This window comes from Callorhinus ursinus, unplaced genomic scaffold, assembly GCF_003265705.2.
Source record: "Callorhinus ursinus isolate GAN/ISIS: 27379988/994484 unplaced genomic scaffold, GSC_fseal_2.0 scaffold1, whole genome shotgun sequence".
NCBI lineage: Eukaryota > Metazoa > Chordata > Mammalia > Carnivora > Otariidae > Callorhinus > Callorhinus ursinus.
The window spans coordinates 115,049,947-115,072,382 of NW_027397063.1; the positions used below are offsets into that span (position 1 = coordinate 115,049,947).

General features: G+C 40.4%; 2 protein-coding genes across 12 annotated transcripts in view; both read right to left on the reverse strand.

Annotated features, from left to right (window-relative positions):
- The window catches only part of NCK1 (NCK adaptor protein 1), a 75,985-nt gene extending 70,392 nt beyond the window's left edge, over positions 1 to 5,593 (reverse strand). For 2 of the 10 annotated variants that reach the window (XM_025881804.2, XM_073899594.1), the window contains exon 1: positions 5,462 to 5,593. The gene's annotated coding sequence lies outside the window, so the exon portion shown is untranslated. Of the gene's footprint in view, positions 1 to 2,221; positions 2,243 to 4,332; positions 4,506 to 5,410; positions 5,432 to 5,461 lie in introns of those variants that run through there. The other 8 variants (XM_073899613.1, XM_073899598.1, XM_025881814.2 and 5 more) reach the window with 8 other exon arrangements.
- Positions 5,594 to 13,376: 7,783 nt separating this feature from the next.
- The window catches only part of SLC35G2 (solute carrier family 35 member G2), a 46,281-nt gene continuing 37,221 nt past the window's right edge, over positions 13,377 to 22,436 (reverse strand). The window contains exons 2-3 of one of the 2 annotated variants that reach the window (XM_073899678.1): positions 15,977 to 16,107; positions 13,377 to 14,817 (exon numbers count right to left, since the gene is read on the reverse strand). In XM_073899678.1, the coding sequence (XP_073755779.1) occupies positions 13,562 to 14,800 (1,239 nt within the window). In that variant the 5' untranslated portion in view covers positions 14,801 to 14,817; positions 15,977 to 16,107 and the 3' untranslated portion in view covers positions 13,377 to 13,561. The remainder of the gene's footprint in view (positions 14,818 to 15,976; positions 16,108 to 22,436) is intronic. The other variant, XM_025870466.2, reaches the window with a different exon arrangement.

A 22,436-nucleotide genomic window follows, 5' to 3' on the forward strand; every position in this document is an offset into this window, starting at 1 on the left:
ATTATCTGGCCTTTTTTTATTACCAGCAGCCAAAAGGGAGCCATCTGCCCAGCGGGAAGAGCATGTTCACAGGTTCTAAGGCAAAAAAATCTTCACTATTGAAGGGAAAAGGGGGGGAAAGGGAGAATGGCAAGAGATGCAGCTCGAAGTAGGCAAATGCTAAATCATGGAAGGTCTGAGAGGCCTTTTAAAGAATACAGAGGGGTGCCTGGCTGGCTCAGTCGGTGGAGCACGCAACTCCTGTTCTCAGGGTTATGAGTTTGAGCCCCAAATTAGGTGCAGCTATTACTTAAAAATAAAATCTTTAGAAGAAAAAAATACGGAAAAGAAATGGAAAAAAAAGGACACCTGGGTGGCTCGGTCGTTAAGCGTCTGCCTTCGGCTCAGGTCATGATCCCACATCGGGCTCCTTGCTTAGCTGGGAGTCGGCCTCTCCCTCTTCCCCTCCCCCCAGCTTGTACTTGTGCTTGTTCTCTCTCTCTCTCTCTCTCTCTCAAAAATAAATAAAATCTTTAAAAAAAAAGGGGGGGGAAACATAGAAAAATTAAGTAACTGACTTCCCAGGGCAGAATTCTGTGGGGAAGGGGCTGTACACAAAGTATTCTAAATGTTTCTAAAAATAAAAAATGTTATCATGCAAGAACATTCAGTACCTGGAAGCGATCAAGAATTTCTAAGGAAAATTTTCCAAAGTCTCATTTAATTAATAGGATGTTTTTGTGGTAAATATAAATTTTTGTTTTGCTGGAATGCTCAAAAAATACAGGGCATATTAAATTCTTTGTTATATCAATTATTTGAGTTGATCTAAATACAACATGATTTGGAAATATGTACCGAAATTTTTGGAAGGCTGACTGTTAAAAAGCAACAAAAAAGCTCTTCAGATGCATCCGTTTTTTAAAAGGCATAATCTCGCTGCTTTATTCGATTGGTCTGTTTCAAGAAAAGCAGAATTATCCGTACCATACTTACATCCAATTCAGCAATCCTTAAATACAATTTCAGGAATAAAGAATGAGAGAATCAGTGTTTCAACAGTTTATTTTAGCAGACTATTTACTTAAACAAAAAACAAGCTATTATAAGCAACCAAAAAATAGAAAAACAGCTTCTAACCTGTTTAAAACCAAAAGGGTAAAACATTCCTTCCAGAAATATTTCACCTGATAGTTTTCTGTGCTATCTTACACTACTCAACTCTTGCTACATAAGTGTAAAAAAACAACAACAAAAACCAAGGCAACCCTATGCTGCCACTATAACAGAAACTTTAGAGTTAAGAGGAAAAAAAGGTCAAGAGCAAATATATAAAAGCTCTCTCACTTCCCAAAAGAACAAATGTTTTCAGAATATTTTGCTCAATAAACAGATTGCTCAATAAGGTTTCCGACAGATGAACAAGAGGACAAAGTAGCAAAATGTAAAAGTGTTGCGGTTCTAAGAATCTAAAAGAGAAAAAGAACATTTGGCTGGATCATTAAATTTAGTTATGTGATAAACTCTGCAGGTTTCCTCCAAACCATGGCAATGTTCAAATCTACTTTGAAAGTACCCAAATATTGTCTCTTTGAACTAAGAGATTCAAACAAACTAAACTCCAGGAGTAAAAATTCTAAGAGATCCATTCACTTTTTAATGAATCACGGACTCAACTATAGAGATGAGAATATTATTTTTGTTAATGCTGTTAATACATCTAACAAGCAAAGAAAAAGACTTTAAATCAGTTTTAATGATTTAAACAATCCAAGTTATGAAGATCCCACCACCCTCACATACAAGTTTTGAATCTATGGAAGGTATAAAGATACAGAATGCAAAATAATGTGAAGCAAACAATAAAAAAACTGCATTGCAAGAGATGAAAAACAGTATAGCTTCTTAGGAAATACATAGAAAAAAAAGTTTTTTAAGGAATACACAGACCAAGGGGCACCTGGGTGATTCAGTCAGTTAAGCGTCTGCCTTCAGCTCAGGTCATGATCCTGGAGTCCCAGGATGGAGCCCGCATTGGGCTCCCTGCTCAGCGGGGAGTGTGCTTCTCCCTCTGCCCCTCACCCTGCTTGTGTACTCGCTCTCTCTCAAATAAATAAAATCTTTAAAAAAAAAAATACACAGACCTGAGTTAGGAAATCAAGCTCTGAGTTTCAGCTCTGCCACCATCATTAGATGTGTGAATTTTTGTGTAGTTATTCTGTATGGCTTTCATTTTCCTTACCTATAAAACGAAAGGTTGTAATTCCAATGTTCCCACAGTATTGTTCCATGATATTATGACACAAATCCACATAAGCTTAAAAAAAAAAACCAAAGGAATGATAAAACAGTAAGGGCAACAGGTTCAAAGGAAAGTAACAACACAGAGAACAGAAAGATCTAGAAGGTTGCACTGAATTCAGGACCAAAAATGAAACTTCAACAAATTATGACTTCATTTGCTACTCTGGAAATTTGCGGGGGGGGGGGGGGGGTGGTGGTGAAGGGATTTCTTTTAAAGAACAGGCAGGCTATGCACAGGCAATCAAATTCTCAACAGACAAAGGTAGAAAAACACAAACTCTAAATGAGAATGATAGACTGGTTTAGGATGGTCAGCTCTCATAGAGAAACAGTGCTGTCATAAGAAAAAAAGAGGTTTTGAGCAGACTATTAGAAGGCCAGGAATTCTCAGTTATACTCTATAGATTACAGGGAGTTATCGCTGGTTTCACAGTGAGGGACATGGGGAAACATAATTTTAAGATTAAGGTGGAAGGCAGGACATACTGAGTAGAGACAAAAGGTAGGCAGAAAACCCAATTACAAGCTAGTGGAAAGGAATATATCTCAAAGAAATTTCCAAAAAATGGCTGACAAAAATTAGCCAAAGCTATGTGGATAGAGGATGTCAAAGACCAAACCAAGGTTTGTGTCTTGGTAGCTGCATGTGTAATGTTACCAAAACAAAGTCAGCCTATGGAATCAGTAAAATGAGGATCATCCAGATAGAATTAATGCCTTAATTAAATAATCTTTAAATATTAGTTGTCTTCCTGAGGCGCCTGGGTGGCTCAGTCAATTGAGTGACCAACTCTTGGTTTTGGCTCAGGTCAAGATCTCAGGGTCATGAGACCCAGCCCTAATACCCAATCACACTCTGTGCTCAGCAGGAACTCTGCTTGAGATTCTCTCCCTTTCACTCTCCCTCTGCCACTCCCTCCCCCTCACCCAAGTGAGCAGGCCAGCACTCTCTAAATAAATTTTTAAAATAAATATCAGTTGTCTTCCTAAAACAGCACACCCAAGTATTTATGAAGAATTTCTTAAATGCTTAGTGATTTCACGAGTTTCCTCCAATTTTACTTATTAACTAAATAACAAATCATTTAGTCTTCTGATGTAGGTAGAGAACATTTGCTATTTTTCCATATTATAAAGGTAAGTAAACTGTAAAAGTTATTAAAGTATGATACTATGAGGGCACCTGGGTGGCTCAGTTGGTTAAGCAACTGCCTTCGGCTCAGGTCATGATCCTGGAGTCCCAGGATCGAGTCCCACATCGGGCTCCCTGTTCAGCAGGGAGTCTGCTTCTCCCTCTGACCCTCTTCCCTCTCATGCTCTCTCTCATTCTCTCTCTCTCAAATAAATAAAAATAAAAAAAACTTAAAGTATGATAAAAATGGACTGCATTTTGATATCATTGATATGATATGATAAAAAATGGACTGCATTCTGTATTTATTAAATGAAGTCCTCCTAACAAGTGATTTATAACAATAATCACATTAAATCTACCTTGAGCTTTTGGCAAGAAAGTCCTCAAAGGTCCGAAAGAAAAATAAACCCAGAGGCATAAAGTACCATTCAGTATCTAACAAAACATTCTGTGTATGCTTCAAATTTTATTTATATGGACCTGAAAACACTGGTAAAATATGGACTAAAAGATAACGCACAGAAAAATAAAGTGAAGAATTTAAAATTTAATATGTGAACAAGCACAGCTGAGTCTCCAGCACTCTGCGAATAGGGTTTAACAGATATTATAGCTAATTCCTCCAAATCACAATTTTCCCAAAAAAGAAAATTCCAGAGTCTATGATCAAGATGGAATGAAAACTACTATTAATCAACCAATGCATATTCCTTGTTACTATCAAACTGTGAATGGGAGCCTACTTAAGAACTGAATATAACTGACAATTATCAAACAAACAAAACCTTCTTGGATTATTTTCCCCATTCCACCTCGCTGAAGATTAAGATTTTAGGAACAGTGCTTTCCAGATGCTTAGTAAATTGTATAGTTGGTTTTTCATCAATCTACCAAAGACTTTTAAAAATGAATACCTCTTCGGGCGCCTGGGTGGCTCAGTTGGTTAAGCGTCTGCCTTCCGCTCGGGTCATGATCCCAGGGTCCTGGGATCGAGCCCCGCATCGGGCTCCCTGCTCAGCGAGAAGCCTGCTTCTCCCTCTCCCACTCCCCCTGCTTGTGTTCCTGCTGTCGCGCGCTCTCTCTCTCTCTGTCAAATAAATAAAATCTTAAAGAAAACCATAAAAAAAAAAAATGAATACCTCTTGCAACATTTACCCGTTTTGACCAGACACTGAGCTTCTTTCCTCACCACCCAAGATGGGATTCGAAATTCTCAACTTTTCTTTTGTAACTCCTATGTTTTCTTACCAAATCTAACGGGTGAAATTATTTTTAGGTGACCAACTCATCCGTTCGACAATAACTAAGCGCCTATGTTACAGTTCTCAGCCCTAAACAAAAACCAGCTTCCCGAGCTTCTAACGGCAAATTTAACTTTTATGGAAACACCACAGAACGTCACAAAACCAATTACTGAGATTTTTTTTTTTTTTACCGGATATATTATACTTAAGTCAAAAGCTCACAGCCGAAGAAACAAGCAAACGTACGAAACTACAGCAGGTCCATATGATTAAAATAACCTCGATTTCCCGAGAACGGGGAAAACTGCTGGGGCTGGGGGGAGGGGCACAGGGCGCATCCCAAGGATGTCCACCCTCAGCACAGGTTACGGCCCCCTCCCCTCCTGTAGGGCTGGAGGTGAGTGCGCCGGTCCCCTCCTCTAACACGTCCCTACCTTCCCCCACCTCGGATTACGCCACAACAGACAACAGGACTTTTTAGGGAGAAAAAGAACCAGGGGAGCGCGAGCGCCGCACACTCGACCTCCCTCCCAGCCCCGCAGGAGCGGCCGGTCGGAGCGAGGCCTGGGGCTGCGCGGTCCCGGGAACTGGCCAGAGGGTCGCGCGGAGCCGCGATGCAAACGCCCAGGCCCGGCCAAGCGGCCTCCCCGCCCCCTCCGGCTCAGCTCAGGGCCGGCAGACGGCGCCCGGGGGGCTAACTTGGCCGAAGAGGAAGCAACGCAGCGAGTAACAGGCTATGTGGACGCACGGGGAGAGGAGAGGCTGTCTGTGCGTCTGCCTACCGGCAGGACCGTCTCACCTTCCCTCTGCCGGGTCCGTGCGGCCCCAGCTCACCTGAGGAGGGCACCGGGAGACCGCCGCGGCCGCCGCGATGGCCGTTACGGCACGAGGCCTCAGCTCAGCCGCCGCGTAGCTCTCGGGAGAGGGGCGGGACGCGCGCGGCGGGCGGGCGGGGCTGCGGCGCCGACTGGCCGGGAGGCCGTGGGCGGATCCGCGCGGGCAGGAAACCCCCTCCCGGCACAATCCGATAGGTTCAGTCGCTCCTTTCTCTCCTATCCCTGAAGCGGGAGCTGTCTGCGCCGCGCTCGGATTGGGCCGGCCCGCCTGTCAATCAAGTGCTGTGCTGGGCGTGGATCAAGCTGAGGCTGTCCAGCGGAGAGTGAGCGAGAGGGTGAAAAGTGCCTGGCTTGACCCTGGCTTTTGTCGTTTTTGCCTCTTCGGTTGCTGTAGCCGATTACTTTGGGCCTTTCTCCTCAGCGCCACATTAGAGACTCCGCAGCAGAAATTACTGCTTCCCAAGTTCAGCCCCAGCTGTTCTGGGAGCTTCTTCCTGGTTTCTGCACTTAAAGAGGGTCTTGCCCAACAGAAGGTTTTTAGGGGCAGGGAGAGAAAATGAAAAACAAACCAAAAGGCCTGGAATGGGAACCTGAGAGAAAAATTTAAGATGTATGGTTAATTTGAGCCACAAACCGAAATAAGCTGAGTCTAAGGGCCTTCCAGGTGCCCTGGTGCGTGGATAGCTTCCAGTCTCTGCTGTGGTAGCCATGCTGTGAGGAGGACAATGACCTTCGGTGCCAACTGTGCCCTTTCTTACGGCCCAGTCCCAGCCACCTGCCCGGTCATCAGTAAGTTGGTTCTCCCCACTCCAGTACTGCAGCCCCCCCCACCTCAACCTGCCTCCTGCCTTCTGAACCATCATGTGGCTTGGCTCCACTTAGGCGTCGCCTCCTCAGGGAAACCGGCTGGGTTAGATACTCTTCATGGAGCACAGGTATTTTCCCCAAACAAGCTGTTGAGTTTGTCCGTATCCCCACGTAGATGGTAAACTCATTAAGTCAGGAACCATGTCAGTATTTTTCCCTACTGCCAACTACATTATAGATGGTAAGTAAATATTGTTTAAGGTGTTAATACATCTTCCTTTCCCTTCTTTCATCCTGGCCTAACTGTAAGTCCCAAGGGTTCACACTTTTGTGCATTTAACTTCAAAATTATTCATTTGAGTTCTGATGTATGTGTTTTGGTTGCCATTATTTAGGACCACAAGATCAAGCACAAATCACCGTCCACCCCTTCCTGACTTTAAGTTGGCTCTGGCAAGTAAACCATGAAACTCTGGGCAACAGCTACTGTATGTCTATATCCCATTATTAGCATCCAAAGTAAATAATGTAGATGAACTTCAAATTTATTCTAATGGTCTAAATTCCTTTGCATATTTATAATGGCTACTATGGACTGAGTTTGTCCCCTCACAAAATTCATATGTTGAAGCCCTAACCCCTAATGTGACTGTATTTGAAGACAGGGACTTTAGGAGGTACTTAAGATTGACTGATATAAGAGTGGGGCCCTACTACTATAGGATTAGTGTTCCTGTAAAAAGAGACAGCAGAGAGCTTGCTCTCTATCTCCACCATGAGAGGAGTGAGAAGGGGCCATGTGCAAGCCTGGAAGAGAGCTCTCACCTGTATTTGACTATGATGGCACATTGATGTGGGACTTCAGCTTCTAGAACCAGGAGAAATTAAATTTCTGTTGTTGGTATTTTGTTATTGGCAGCTCAAGCTAATACAATAGTTTTATTTGTTGATACATATAAAGTTTATGGATTGAGATGCTATTATATTCATTTTTTAAGCTGGAGAAATGATTGTCCAGAGGTGAAAACTGTTTCTCCAAAATCATACAACAAACTTAGCAAAACCTGGCTCAGTTCAATTTTATTTACATATTTAACATGTGATGGGTTGGGGGTGTTTATACAAATACAACAGGTAAAGTGGTTCCCGCCATCAGGTAGCTTATACCACTGCCGTAAGTGGGGAAAAAGAACCAGAAAAATATGCTGAAGTTGTAAGTTTAGATTTTATTTTGTAAGGGAATACGTATTTTGAATGAACCAGTGGTCTGAACAGACCCGTCACAAGATTTTGATCTAGAGCTCTTGACTACTGTGTGCCACCTATTTAAGCAATAGAAGAAATAAGGAAAAGAGCTTTCTTTTAAAAGGGTTTTTAGTTCCCTGTAAACATGTTTTTTCCTTTTAGTTTTCCTTCTTTAAGTTTCCTCATCACCCATTCTTACCAGAAATTAAAAAAAAAAAGGGGGGGTGCCTGGGTGGCTCGGTCGTTAAGCATCTACCTTTGGCTCAGGTCATGATCCCAGAGTCCTGGGATCGAGCCCTGTGTCAGGCTCCCTGCTCAGTGGGGAGCCTGCTTCTCCCTCTCCCAATCCCCCTGCTTGTGTTCCCTCTCTCGCTGGGTCTCTCTCTGTCAAATAAATAAATAAAATCTTTCAGAAAGAAAGAAAGAAAGAAAAGCTAAAAAAACATATGAAAAGGAGAAGGAATTGAAGAAAAAAAGAAATAGCAATGAAACAAAGCATTGGGTAGAAAGTAGATAGGCAAAAGCCATATATGAAATTGCAGTATAGTGACTTAGAAGGAATGGAGTTACATGTTCTTATGGGGTGGAAGTTGTCCCAGAGACTTCCTTCCATACACCCTGGCTCCCCAGCTTCCAAATATAAACATTCACATGGCTTCTTCTTCCTCTCTTTTAGCAGAACTCAAACCAAAAATGGGAATCACCCCTGCTAATTAGTGCTGAGTGGACCAGGGACTAGCCAGAATCATGTGACAATAATATTTAGACCAAAACTTATGACCTATGGACTGGAAACGGAGCTTGGATAGGGATAGCTAATCTGTCTAGGATAAAAACATGCAGGCAGCTCACTTTATTAATCCTGAAGGAAAGGATCTGGGAAGACAGGAAGGGGAAAATGAGCCTCCATGTCTCAAGATCTTTCCCAGGAAACTTGATAGGTTATAGTTAGACATGATTAGAGGATGATCTGGTTTAACATCACTGCCAGGTAGGACTGTTTAGGGCAACAACAACAAAAAAGCCCTACTTACTAATCAACAAGAAGTAACTAATCACAAGCTTGACTGTGAAGTATAGAAATTAGTGGACCCTGGTAACTAAATTTAATTTCTGAACTGAGTATTGTTATGCTTTTATGGGAATTAATTCAACAAAAATTTATTGAGTCCACTCTGTGGTAGGCACTATAATAGGTGCTGGAAATCTAAAGATCAGTCTTAACTGAAAGAAGTTCAATCCAGTGTCAGAGAATGAGATTTAAATATATTTATTATTAATATAGTTAATACAGCTATAGAAACGTACAGGGGGACATTAAACCACAGGGGGAGTTGTATGGTCAGGCTAATCAGGCAAATAAGTAGGCAAAGGAGATGGGTCTTCCACATAGAGGGGACTGCATTTAAAAAGGTATTACACAATTGAAAAGGTATTACACAATATTGCTGGAGCAGAAGATGACTAGAAAAGTAAGCAATAGCAGGTTATAGGAGATAAGGACCTTAGCCTTTATCCTATAGGGGATAAGCCATCAAAGCGGTATTCTTCAGCACTTTAAAATGTCATTCTGTTCTTTTCTGGCCTCCAGTGTTTCTTCTTTTTTTTTTTTAATTTTATTTTATTATGTTATGTTAGTCGCCATACATTAGTTTTTGATGTACTGATCCACTATTATTGTTTGCGTATAACACCCCGTGCTCCATGCAGTACGTGCCCTCCTTAATACCCATCACCAGGCCAACCCATCCCCCCACCCCCTCCCTTCTAAAACCCTGTTTGTTTCTCAGAGCCCATAGTCTCTCATGGTTCATCTCTCCCTCTGATCTCCCCCCTTTCATTTTTCCCCTCCTCCTAATGTCCTCCATGCTATTCCTTACGTTCCACAAATAAGTGAAACCTTATGATAATTGACTTTCTCTGCTTGACTTATTTCACTTAGCATAATCTCCTCCAGTCCCATCCATATTGATGTACAAGTTGGGTATTCATCCTTCCTGATGGCTGAGTAATATTCCATTGTATATACGGACCACATCTTCTTTATCCATTCATCTGTTGAAGGGCATCTCGGCTCTTTCCACAGTTTGGCTATTGTGGACATTGCTGCTAGGAACACTGGGGTGCACATGGCCCTTCTTTTCACTACATGTCTTTGGGGTAAAGACAAAGACACTATGTGTCTTTGGGGTAAATACCCAGTAGTGCAATTGCTGGGTCATAAGGTAGCTCTATTTTTAATTTTCTGAGGCACCTCCACACTGTTTTCCAAAGTGGCCGTAACAACTTGCATTCCCATCAAGAGTGTAAGAGGGTTCCCCTTTCTCCACAACCTCTCCAACATTTGTTGTTTCTTGCCTTGTCAATTTTTGCCATTCTAACTGGTATAAGGTGGTATCTCAGTGTGGTTTTGATTTGAATTTCCCTGATGGCTAATGATGACGAACATTTTTTCATGTGTCTTGTTAGCCATTTGTATGTCTTCTTTGGACAAATGTCTGTTCATGTCTTCTGCCCATTTTTTGACTTGATTATTTGTTTTTTGGGTGTTGATTTTGAGAAGTTCTTTATAGATCATGGATACCAGCCCTTTATCTGTAGTGTCATTTGCAAATAACAAAGAGGGTTGCCTCTTTGTTTTGTTGACTGTTTCCTTTGCTGGGCAGCAGCTTTTTATCTTTTTTTTTTTTTTAAAGATTTTATTTATTTGAGAGAATGAGAGAGAGAGAGCACAAGGTGGGGGGGAAGAGGCAGAGGGAGAAGGAGACTCCCCGCTGAGCAGGGAGCCAGACATGGGACTCAATCCCAGGACTCCAGGATCATGACCTGAGCCGAAGGCAGTCGCTTAACCGACTGAGCCACCCAGGCACCCCAGAAGCTTTTTATCTTGATGAAGTCCCAAAAGTTCATTTTTGCTTTTGTTTCACTAGCCTTTGGAGATGTTATCTTGAAGGAAGTTGCTGTGGCCGATGTCAAAGAGTTTACTGCCTATGTTCTCCTCTAGGATTTTGATGGATTCCTGTCTCACATTGAGGTCTTTCATCCATTTTGAGTTTATCTTTGTGTATGGTGTTAGAGAATGGTCGAGTTCTATTCTTCTGCATGTGGCTGTCCAATTTTCCCAGCACCATTTATTGAAGAGACTGTCTTTTTTCCATTGCATATTTTTTCCTGTTTTGTCGAAGATTATTTGGTCATAGAGTTGAGGGCCCATATCTGGGCTCTCTATTCTGTTCCATTGGTCTATATGTCTGTTTTTGTGCCAGTACCATCCTGTCTTGTGATTACTGCTGTGTAATATAGCTTGAAATTGGGCAACATGATGCCCCCAGCTTTGTTTTTCTTTTTCAACATTTCCTTGGCGATTCAGGGTCTTTTCTGATTGCATACAAATTTTAGGATTGTTTGTTCCAGCACTTTGAAAAATGTCATTGGAATTTTGATTGGGATGGCATTGAAGGTATAGATTGCTCTGGGTAGCATAGACATTTTAACAATGTTTATTCTTCTGATGCATGAGCATGGAATGTTTTTCCATCTTTTTGTGTCTTCTTCAATTTCTTTCATGAGTGTTCTGTAGTTCCTAGAATATAGATCCTTTACCTCTTTGGTTAGGTTTATTCTGAGGTGTCTTATGGGTTTTGGTGCTATTGCAAATGGAATCGTTTCTCTAATTTCTCTTTCTACAGTTGCATTGTTAGTGTATAAGAAAGCAACTGATTTCTGTGCATTTTGTATCCTGCCACATTACTGAATTGCTGTATGAGTTCTAGTAATTTGGGGGTGGAGTCTTTTGGATTTTCCACATAAAGTATCATGTCATCTGCAAAAAGAGAGTTTGACTTCTTTTTTACCAACTTGAATACCTTTTATTTCTTTTTGTTGTCTGATTGCTCTTGCTAGGACTTCTAGTACTATGTTGAACAATAGTGGCAAGAGTGAGGCCTCCAGTGTTTCTGATGAGAAGCTGTCTTACTGTTTTCCTGTATGTCATATGTCTTTTTCTTCGGCTTTTAAAGTTTTGTTTCTTTATCTTTATTTATCAGCAGTTGCACTATGTTTCTAGGTGTGGTTTTCTTCGTATTTATGCTGCTTGGGGTTCACTTATTTCCCTGGATCTGTGGATTACTGGCTCATATTGTTTCCTTTTATCAAATTTAGAAATCTTTTGGCCAGTATTTCTTCAAATATTTTTTTCTGCCCCTTTCCCTCTCTCTCCTTTTCTGAGACTACATTTACACTTATGCTAGACTTCTTAGTCCTTAGTACAGGTCATTCCAGGCTCTGTTCATTTTTTTTCAAAACTTTTTCTTTCTATACTTCAATTTGGATAATTTCTTCAGTTTGGATAGTTGAGAGCCAGTGTCTGGTAATTCCTGGAAAATCTGAACATTAACATCTTCCCAAAAGCACAGATACCCTACTAATGATTGTGGGCTATTTGGGGAAAGGTTTAGAGACATATTAGTCAAGAAGACAGAAATCACAAGATATTTTAACAGAAAGAATCTAGTATTGGGTATTGATGGGCTGAAAAAGCAAAGAGGGAACACTGCAGTAGCCCAGAGGTGATAACTGTACAGAGCAGCTACCACCCTTAGTGCAAGTGAAAAAGAGGGGTCAAGGTTGGACTATAAGGTGTCCGAAGCTCAGAGGAATGACCCAGCTGAGCTATGGCTCAGATCCCAGAAAGGATGCTGTTTATCTGGTCCTCCTCCTACTAAGAGGGATATGATGAGGCTGCTGGGGGATGGAGGAGTGCCAAAAGAAGCTCAAGGCTGAGATCAGTTGCTGCTGCTGGAGCAAAGGGGTATTGCTTATTGCTGGGGTAACAAAGACAGAAACTGCAAACAAATGGAAAGGAGGAAATCCTTTCTCCCCTTCTCCTGTCTTCTAGTCTCCCTCTAATGCCCTTTATTGATGGAACCTAGTGAGACACCAGTCAGTATAGGAAAAATATAATTTGCAAGGTCTGAGCCATAGCATCACAGAGGTAAGTACAGAAGAGTGAATTTGGAGGTAAAATAACTCAGTAACAATAACAATAGTTTAATAACCATATCAACATTTGTTGTGCTAAATTAGTAAAATTGCCCAAATTAGACCCAAATTAATGCTAACCTTATATATTTTTACCGACTTTTACACCCTTTTGAAAAGAATTTCAAGTGACCATGTTGTATCAATTTTCTGCTACACCGTGATTCCTGTTAGTGTCTTTTTTCAGGGGTAAGGAGTATCTTTACTGCAGCTCACACATATATTTGCTACAAAATTATAAACAAGGGCAGTTTTGGAAAAGATCTGTAAAACTGAGGGTAAGTAGACCCTGCCCCAACATTAAGTCTCCCACCATCAGGCACAAAATGGCATAGACTGTCAAGAATCCAGTCTTCTCCCTACTTCCATTTCCTATGCATTACCTAAGGTAGCCATAGCAAAGGGAAGAGCAATTTCCTGTTTGAAAGTAGGACAACCACTATGGTCATTGAAAAACCAGCTGTTTTCCTTTGTTCCCTCTTTCTTGCCTCAACTCAAGCTCCCTTACCCAACCTAGTAACCTCTAGTTTCTAATGTAAATAGATGACAAATCAGGGCTTGGTATTAAGCATTTCACCCTATTGTGACCTTTTCACCAATGAAGATTTTTGAATATTGAAAGATTTTTATTAAACATTTGTAGAACATTGTGCATGAACATTTTTTTAAGGCCGCAGAAGTTCCATTGGAAAGGGGTCATTTCCTCAAGTATTATGTTTTTTAGTGATGAAAGTTAACATTATCCTACCACAATTACCTTTTGTTGATAACAGTAGAGACACTAGGTTCATGGTGTTTCACATATTTAATATTTGTTTTTTAACATATTAGACTAGAATAAATTTTCTACATCTGCATATATTAATTTTATATACCACTCTGCCAGTTATACAACGCAAGACATTTATAGGTAAACATTAAAATGGCAGTGTACCTATTAATAACTAAATGTTAAGATAATAATCAAGTATTCATTTAATGGGAGAGTCTAAAATTTCCTGATAATCCTGCCTTCTTAAATTCCTCCAATAAAGTTTATAACCAGCAAGGACAAAAACACTAATCATAATGATTACCCCTCCAAAAACATCATAGACACTAGGAAATATGTGTAACACTAGAAGCTGCAAGACCATAGCCACTACAATCTCCAGGTGTTGTACTGTGCTGACCAAAGCTGGATGGAATTTGTCCAAAGCATAATAAACTCCTAAGAATGCTGCAGTGGAACAGACGCATATGGCAATAAGATAACTCCAGGTTTCTCCATCTAATGGGATGATGGGTTCTTGAAGAACAAACATAGTAGATATTCCCCAGATTGTCCCAGTCCAACCAAAGGTAAACAGTGCAGTCCACATGCTGATCTTCTCCTTAATAGATCTGTATACTATCATGGAAAGAGCAGTGGTCAGTCCAGCCATCACGGTCATAGTGTACCCAAAGGCTTCTTTCCAGGCATTTAACAAAGAATTGTCTTCATCAACAATGTTGGGGATCATGACAAGACAAACACCTAAGATGCTGCAAACAACTGTAGCCATGTCAATATAAGCCATTTTCTCATCTACAAGTAAAAAAGCCAGAATGGCACTGAAGACTGTGGTTGTGGCTCTCCACATAGTGGTCCCATTGCTGGGAGGAACTATTGAAAATGACGTATAAGCACAGGTGATAGAAATGACATTGCATACGCCATAAAAGAAGAGTCGTAATCTGTATCCACTGGGTCCAAAGGGGGCCTCCTGGTAGTAACATACAACTAACACAGATAAGACCTGCAAGACAGAACGGATAAAAATCAGCTCTAGAGACGGAACTTTAGAACGATCAGAAACAAGCCTAGTGATAAGAGCTACACATCCATGAGCCAAAGCAGATCCAAACAGCACTATCCACATTTTTCTGGATTGAAAAATATTTTTTTCTGCAAAGCTCTGGAATTGTCCAATATCATTGGTCATTGGGTCTTCTGTTGGCAGAGGTCGAGTGTCCATGGTTCCAAAGAAAGTTCTTCCTTTTCTTTTCATTTCACTCAGCAGGCCTTTCTTCGGATTTTCTTCCATAAAATTTCCATAGTCTTCATTGATTTCTTCATATCCATCATCCCCAGGCTGGGGATAATGGGAGGTATATTTCACCATCACCGTATTGGGGTGTATTTTCACCCGTTTTTTAACTGGATATTTTTTGGAGGGAGAAGTATCCATTTCTTTGATAATCAAATCTATTTAAGAAAAAAAAAGAGATAAATGTACATATTCAGTTGAAATTTAGTTTTGATTTTTATTACAATCATACACACCAATTTAATCATAGAAAGCAGAGGTTGTAAAATACCTGCATTTTTCACTCTCATCTGACACCTGCCCCTACTTCTCCTTCTGCTTATTCTTTGTCTCATTCAGCTCTGTTACTTATCTTTGCACTACAAACAACTGAAATTTTTCATTCATCTTTTCATTCCTACCTGGTTCCCCACTCATCCAATAAAAAAAAAAAACCACAGAAAAGTAAATAACAACTTAGATAAAACCTTTTCTTTTCATTGTGTTCCTCTATCTATATTATAAATTTTAAACAGGTAAGTCCAAAGTTTTTTGTATAATCACTTCTGTATAATATCACAATTAGCTTTATAGTACAAATCACAGTCTTTTTAACATTTATTCTGGACTCCTCATACATATTCAGATATATAGATAAAGATAAGAAAATAAGTGAAATGGATTTAGTGACAGTCATGCATTGTTGGTGTGTACTGCCTTTCTGATAAGCAATTGGTCAATATATTTTAAAGATTTTAACTGAAACTACCCTTTAATTTAGCAATATCACTTCTAAGATTTTATCCTAAAGATATCCTAAAGATACAATCACTTATGTGTTTAAAAAAAGGAAAAAATAATATATTTTTATATATGCTTATATAACATAAAGGAATTATGGAAAGATACAAAATAAACTAATAATTGTTAGGGTGGAACAGGGAACAAGAGTGGAAGAAAACATTTATACTATATACATTTTTGTATTTTTATTTTTGAATCACAATATTGTTCAAAAAATGAAATTACAAAACTAAAACAAGATGTTCATCTGTTAAGAAAAAGCATACAAAAGTAGAAAAAATGTCTGAGTAGGAGGGTTCACTGTAGCTTACCACAATGACACTTCATACAATGGAATACTATGCTATACATCCATTAAAAATGATGCAGATCTTTATTGACACAAATGTCCATGACATTTTGTTAAGTGGGAAAAAAGCTTGTTGTAAGGATTAAATGAGATAATGCATATAAAGAATTTGCCACAGTACTGGCATATTATGAACTCTCAGTAAATGTTAACAAGAATTCAGCTTCCTTTCTTTCACCTTTCACCTTTCTTGAAACACTGGGTATCTTCTACGTTGTTATTCTTTCTCCAAGACTTGCATTTGTTCACTCAGTTCTCTTTCCTGTTCGTTCTTTTTTTCTAAGAACAATTTCTTCTTTGATTCTTCCCCTCCCCTCTGAAAAAAAATTTAAAAAAAAAGAGTAAACCTTTTTTTTTTTTTTTTTTTCCTTATGACATACTCCCTGTCCTTGCCAAAAACTCACCAGTTCCAGGATCTTAAACCATGGTCTAGAAATCAAATCCTATTTTGTTCTTTGACACCATCTGGGTAGCCAAATGTTTCATTCCTCTTTACTCTTTTTTCTTCTAAATGACACTATCTTCAGGTGGAAGAAATCATTTTTAAAAAACACCACCTGTGCCTCCAAATTCTTCATTTTCCTAACCTGGACCTCCCACTTGCAGTCCTTCCTACATATTACTATAAAGCTAGTCTGATGTTCTTTTATTCCAATTTGTATCAAATTGTGACTTCAGCTTCAATAATCCCAAATTGAATGTCTTGGTCTCCCAAATAGATTTTCCTTCCCTAACTTAGAGTGATTTTCTTCTCAATACCTTACTGAATTTATGTTTGCAATGCCACCATTTCTCCAGTTGCCCAAGTTATAAACCAAGGAATACTCTGAAATACTCTTTCTGCTGTCACACTTCTATTTGGTAATCAATCTTATTGTTCTCATCTTTGAAATATTTCTCAGATTTTTCCTTCTCCAATTCCATTTTATCTTTGTAATTCTGGATCAGGTTATTGTTAATTCCTATTTAGAATATTGCAATAGCATCCTAACTGCCCCAATCCTTCTCCCTTAAAGTCCACCTATGTTATACCACTATCACTTTAATCTGTCTTTAAAAGATTCAAAACAAAACAAAAACTTCCCTTAAGCTTTCCCCATTTATTTTTTTCTTCCTTGTCTAACATCTGCAGTAGTTCTTCTAATTTTTGTAATCTAATAATCATTTTTAAATTGTTTAAAGATTTTATTTATCCACTTCACAGAGGGAGAGAGAGAGCACAAGCAGGTGGAGCGGGAGGGAAAGGGAGTAGCAGGCTCCCCGCTGAGCAGGGAGCCCAATACAGGGCTTGATCCCAGGACCCTGGCATCATGACCTGAGCCAAAGGCAGACACTTAACTTAGTGAGCTACCCAGGCGCCTCTAATCATTTTGTTATTTAGGTCCCTCAACTCAGTGGAGTTTCATCTCTAGTCATTGTACCCAAATTTACTATGTTAAATCTCCTTTCCTTGCTAGTCAGCGTCTTGCGGACATCTCTGTTAGAACTCATAACTTCTCATGTGCTATCCATTGTTAAAATTTTGTCTTATATCCATTCAAAGCTTTCCTGTTTCCGATTGCAGGCCAGATTTGTAGCTCCGGGGACATGGATAGGGAGAGGATGTGGTCTGCCTTTTTATTCCTCTCATTCCCTCCCTTTGGAGTCTGCGGGAGGGTGATGTAGTCTGCCTCTGGGACACCTCCTCCATCTCTCTATTCTAGGCTCCAGCTCCCCTGGTATATTGGCACAGGGAAGAAGGAAAAGGAAAGGGATGCATGTTTTATATTTGCTGTTGTTGCGTGATGGCTTTTTGATGTAGAAACTTGGCTGGGCTAAACTACATTCCCCAGTTATTTAATCAAACATTAATATAGGTGTTGCTGTGGAGGCATTTTGCAGATGTGATAAAAGTCCTTAATCAGAGGCATCTGTGTGGCTCAGTTGGTTAAGCCTCCAACTCTTAATTTCAGCTCAAGTCATGACCTCAGAGTCATGAGATTGAGCCCGCGTCCAGCTCTACACTGGGCATGGAGCCTACTTAAGATTCTCTCTCCTGCTCCCTCTGCCCCACCCCCTAACCCCCACCACTCACACATGCCCTCTCTCTCTCTCAAAAAAAAAAAAAAAAAAAAAGTCCCTAATCAGTTGGCTTTAAGTTAATCAAAAGAAAGTCTATTCTGTATGGGCCTGACCTGATTGGGTAAGCCCTTTGAAAGAGGGCTTAGGCCTGGGGCACCAGGGTGACTCAGTCTTTAAGCTCAGGTCATGGTCCCAGGGTCCTGGGATAGAGCCCTGCATGGGGCTTCCTGCTCAGCGGGAAGTCTGCTTCTCCCTCTCCCTCTCCTTCTCCCTCTCCCTCTCCCCCTGCTTGTGTTCCCTCGCTTGCTGTGTCTCTCTCTGTCAAATAAATAAATAAAATCTTGAGGCACCTGGGTGGCTCAGTCGTTAAGCGTCTGCCTTCAGCTCAGGTCATGATCCCAGGGTCCTGGGATCGAGCCCCACATCGGGCTCCCTGCTCGGCAGGAAGCCTGCTTCTCCCTCTCCCAATCCCCCTATTTGTGTTCCCTCTATTGCTGTCTCTGTCAAATAAATAAATTTTTTTTTAAAAATGAAATAAATAAATAAATTAATTAATTAATTTAAAAAATCTTAAAAAAATAAAAATAAAAGAGGGCTTAGGCCTTTCTTGAGCTTGGAGATTCCAAACAGTTGATGCCCTTGGAGTTCCAGCCTGCTCATGATCTTCTCCTTACTGCTTGTGGGCAACAAGCTTCAGCCTGTGCTTATGGGGTTCCAACATGCTCTTGATCTTCTCTTCCTGGCTGCCTGCCCTAAAGACTTCAGACTCTTTTATCTAGCCCCCACAATTATATTAGCCAATTCCTTGTAATAAATCTCTTAGTGGTTCTGGACCTCACTCTGATTAACATGTTGGAAATCACTCCTTCATTGTTGTCTTTGTTTCTCTTAACTCTGATAGATCACTGATACTCTCTAGGTTGTAGGTATCCGAATGCAGGCTATCTTGGGTAAATTTTGTAGGGCCCCCCTAGTGCATAAATCCCTGATGTGAGAGGGAGGCTAGGTCATAAAAAGTGATACAGCTATGCCTTCCTAGCTGCAATACTTTTGCTTGGAGCTCTAAGCCAACAGATAAGCAGTCTGACTGCTCTGAGGCTACCAAGGTATGAAGAAGCTCAAACTAGCCCATGTAGAGAAACCACATGGTAGCCCTTATGTAGTCCTGAGACTACATAAAGAGAGAGAAATTCTTGGCCAAACCCCTCCAGCTGCTCCAACTGTAGCCACCCATCTGACTTCAAGTATATAAGAGACCCTGAGTCAGAATCTCTCCACCAAGTCCTTCCCAAATTCCTAATCTACAGAAACTATGATAGATAATAAAATGATTGTTGTTTTAAGCTACTCAGCTTTAGAGTGATTTGTTACCTACAGTAGATAACTAGAATACCCCACTGTGCTCCTCAGTATTTTAAGGAAAGGGAAGGAATAGTGATCTCAGTGATAGTTAAAGTGAAAGTCCTCTTATTTCTGGCCCTAACTGATGGGCTTTAGAAAGTGGAACATTTTGGGGCACCAGGGTGGCTCAGTCAGTTAAGTGATCTCTACTCGGGTCTCCATCTCAGGGTCATGAGTTCAAGCCCTGTGTTGGGCTCCACACTGGGCGTGGAGCCTACCTGATAAAAAGGAAAGGAAGGAAGGAGGGAAGGGAAGGGAAGAAGGAGGAAGGGGGGAAGGAAGGAGGGCAGGAAGGAAAGGAAAGGGAAGGGAAAGGAAGGGGAAAGGAGAATGGAAAGGAAAGGAGAACATTTTGCTCTTCATTTTAGGATCATGGATGCTCATTTCAAAGTAAGAGAAAAGTTTTATTCTACATCCTGTTAGGCATACATTAGTGTATTTAATCCTAGTCCAACTGCATACTTTAAACTACTATTTGCACTGTGCAATTTCTGTTCTTTTCTGTCAATGGATTAGTCTATGACAGATATATTCCAGGTATTTCTAAACACTATTAATATTATATTGTGTCCCACCGATTCAAAAATAATCTTATACTGGGGCGCCTGGGTGGCTCAGTCGTTAGGCGTCTGCCTTCGGCTCAGGTCATGGTCCCAGGGTCCTGGGATCAGGCCCTGCATCGGGCTCCCTGCTCAGCGGGAAGCCTGCTTCTCCCTCTCCCACTCCCCCTGCTTGTGTTCCCTCTCTCACTGTGTCTCTCTGTCAAATAAATAAATAAAATCTTTAAAAATAATAATAATCTTATACTAAAGAGATACATAAAAATCTTCTTCAGTCTCTCTAGTTTTCATTTAATTTAAGGTTTCATGAATACAGTTCTTAAACAGAACCTGAAATCCTAACTAGTTCTTACATTTTTGCACATGTAAGTCAACGTATGTTCATTTCAATATATATTAATTGGCACCATGCTAGGCTCTATAAATATGAAGATAAAACAGGCATGGTCCCTGCACTCTTAGGGCTCACAAACTATGGAAGAGACAAAGTCAAAATTTTAAACTTAATATGTTTATAATGCAAGCTACATGAAATTCAAGGAGCTGCTGGAGCACATACAAAGGGCATCTAACCCAAACATGGGGGAGTCTTAGCAAGTTTCCAGGTGAAAAGGATACCTGAAGTAACTGTATGCATATGTAACAATTTATCAAACATACAAGAGAAAAAAATTTTTTTTCTAGAGAAAATAAATTTAAAAGTCAGAAATGTTGGTTTTGAGTTCTGGCTCTGCCACCAACGAGAGTAATAATTGTGTCTATTTTAAGAGAGCTTTAAATGGTAATTATTGGGATCCTTTGATTCAGCTCTCTTCAAAATCAGTTTGTCTTTTTAATGATTTCACACTTTTAGTATTTTGATAAATCCCATGCAAGACCACTGTGCAGTTCTGTGATCACAACTTTCTACCCCCTGTTCAGAGTTGTTCGGACCAGTGTGCCAATTCTACTTCTTCCTCCCTGTTCAGAGTTGTTCGGACCAATGTGCCAATTCTACTTCTTCCTCACAGAGACAAAGCGTCTGAACTAATCTCACGGCTCCAAGCTCCTCTAACAAAGATTTAGGTGAGAAGGTGCCCTCCAAGGCAGAAGTGTACATTTCAGGTGTGTAGAACAACTCTGCTGAGTAGAGGGAATATGAAACAATAGGACCAGAGGACCAGCCTGCCTGGCTACAAATGTATCAACCTGAAATGCTCAACACAAATGGATTAAAAGGACACATAATTTGGTGTCTCCTTGAACAATGGAGACAATTCAGTGTGGCAAGCCTGAAAACGATATTTTTGTCCAAAAGAGGCACTGTTTCCTAAGCTACATTCTACAACACGAGGCCCACGATCAATTCTCTCCTAAGGCTGAGAAACTTAACACTGACTAGCCTACTGTCTTGGTAGGAATCCGTGGGACAATCCCCTCATGATACCTAAAGCAAATGCTACTTGATAGTGAATTTCTTCCTTTAGTTACCAGAATGATCCCTAGAGTGGTGAAAAGTCTTAGCTATAGGAGTGACTGGGTGGCTCAGTCGGTTAGGCATCTGACTTCAGCTCAGGTCATGATCTCGGGGTCCTGGAATTGAGCCCTGCATCGGGCTCCCCACTCATTGGGGAGTCTGTTTGTCCCTCTCCTTCTGCCCCTCCCCCCCCCCCCACTCTCGCTCTCTCTCTCTCTCTCTCTCTCAAATAAAAAAATAAAATCTTTTTTTTAAAAAAAAGTCTTTGCTATAAATCTGGCTACTACAATTTGATTATAATATAGTGGTTTAAATGTACGTACTAATATGATACTTAAAATGTATAAATAAAATTGGCTTTTAAATAAATATAAAGAACTGATAGGTTACTACCTTATACCCGAGCAGTCTAGCCCTAAGATACCTTATTACCCCAATTTGCTTGGACAGTCTTGTCCCTGAGTGAAAATGAAAAGACTTCACCTAATTGATCACCTAAAAGGGAGGACACAACAGCCACCTTTCCAGGATATCATGAGACATCAGGACATGCACAGGTTCTGTACTGTTAAATATACCTCCTGAGACCTGCTGAGAGAAGTCATTCTTCCCTCCAAGTTGATGAAAAGGGGCCCACATTCTAACGCACCAAAGGCTATCAGCATGATTCTACCCATCTTTAGGCTAAGCCCTGGCTGGCATAACCCTTGACACTCCTCTTTGAATAGGGATTTTTCCTCTCTTCCCCACTGCAACTCCTAAAGATCAGGAAGGACTAAAGGCAGCATTTAAGTTTGCTTGTACTTTATTAATACTCTTTGAGCCTGTATCTTTGTGTAAAGGCACCCTGCTTTAGAGGAAAAAGAACTTACCTCTAAACTCTCACCTCTCTAACTAGAAAATCACTTCTTAAGTAAACTAATAGAGTTTGAAAGACAGGAATATTGATAATAAGTGAGAAATAACAGAGTAGAAGGTAAAGGACATGTCCTATCTTGTATCAGGCACACTTAGGAAGTGAAGAATTTATCATGAGGAATTAAATGCTTGCCTTTCTTAGAAGGTGTGATAATATTCATGCTGCATCTAAGTGGCAAATAACCAAAATGAACCAAGTATATAATCAAATCATGAAACTGAACAGTTGACGAAGATATAAAAGTGGGG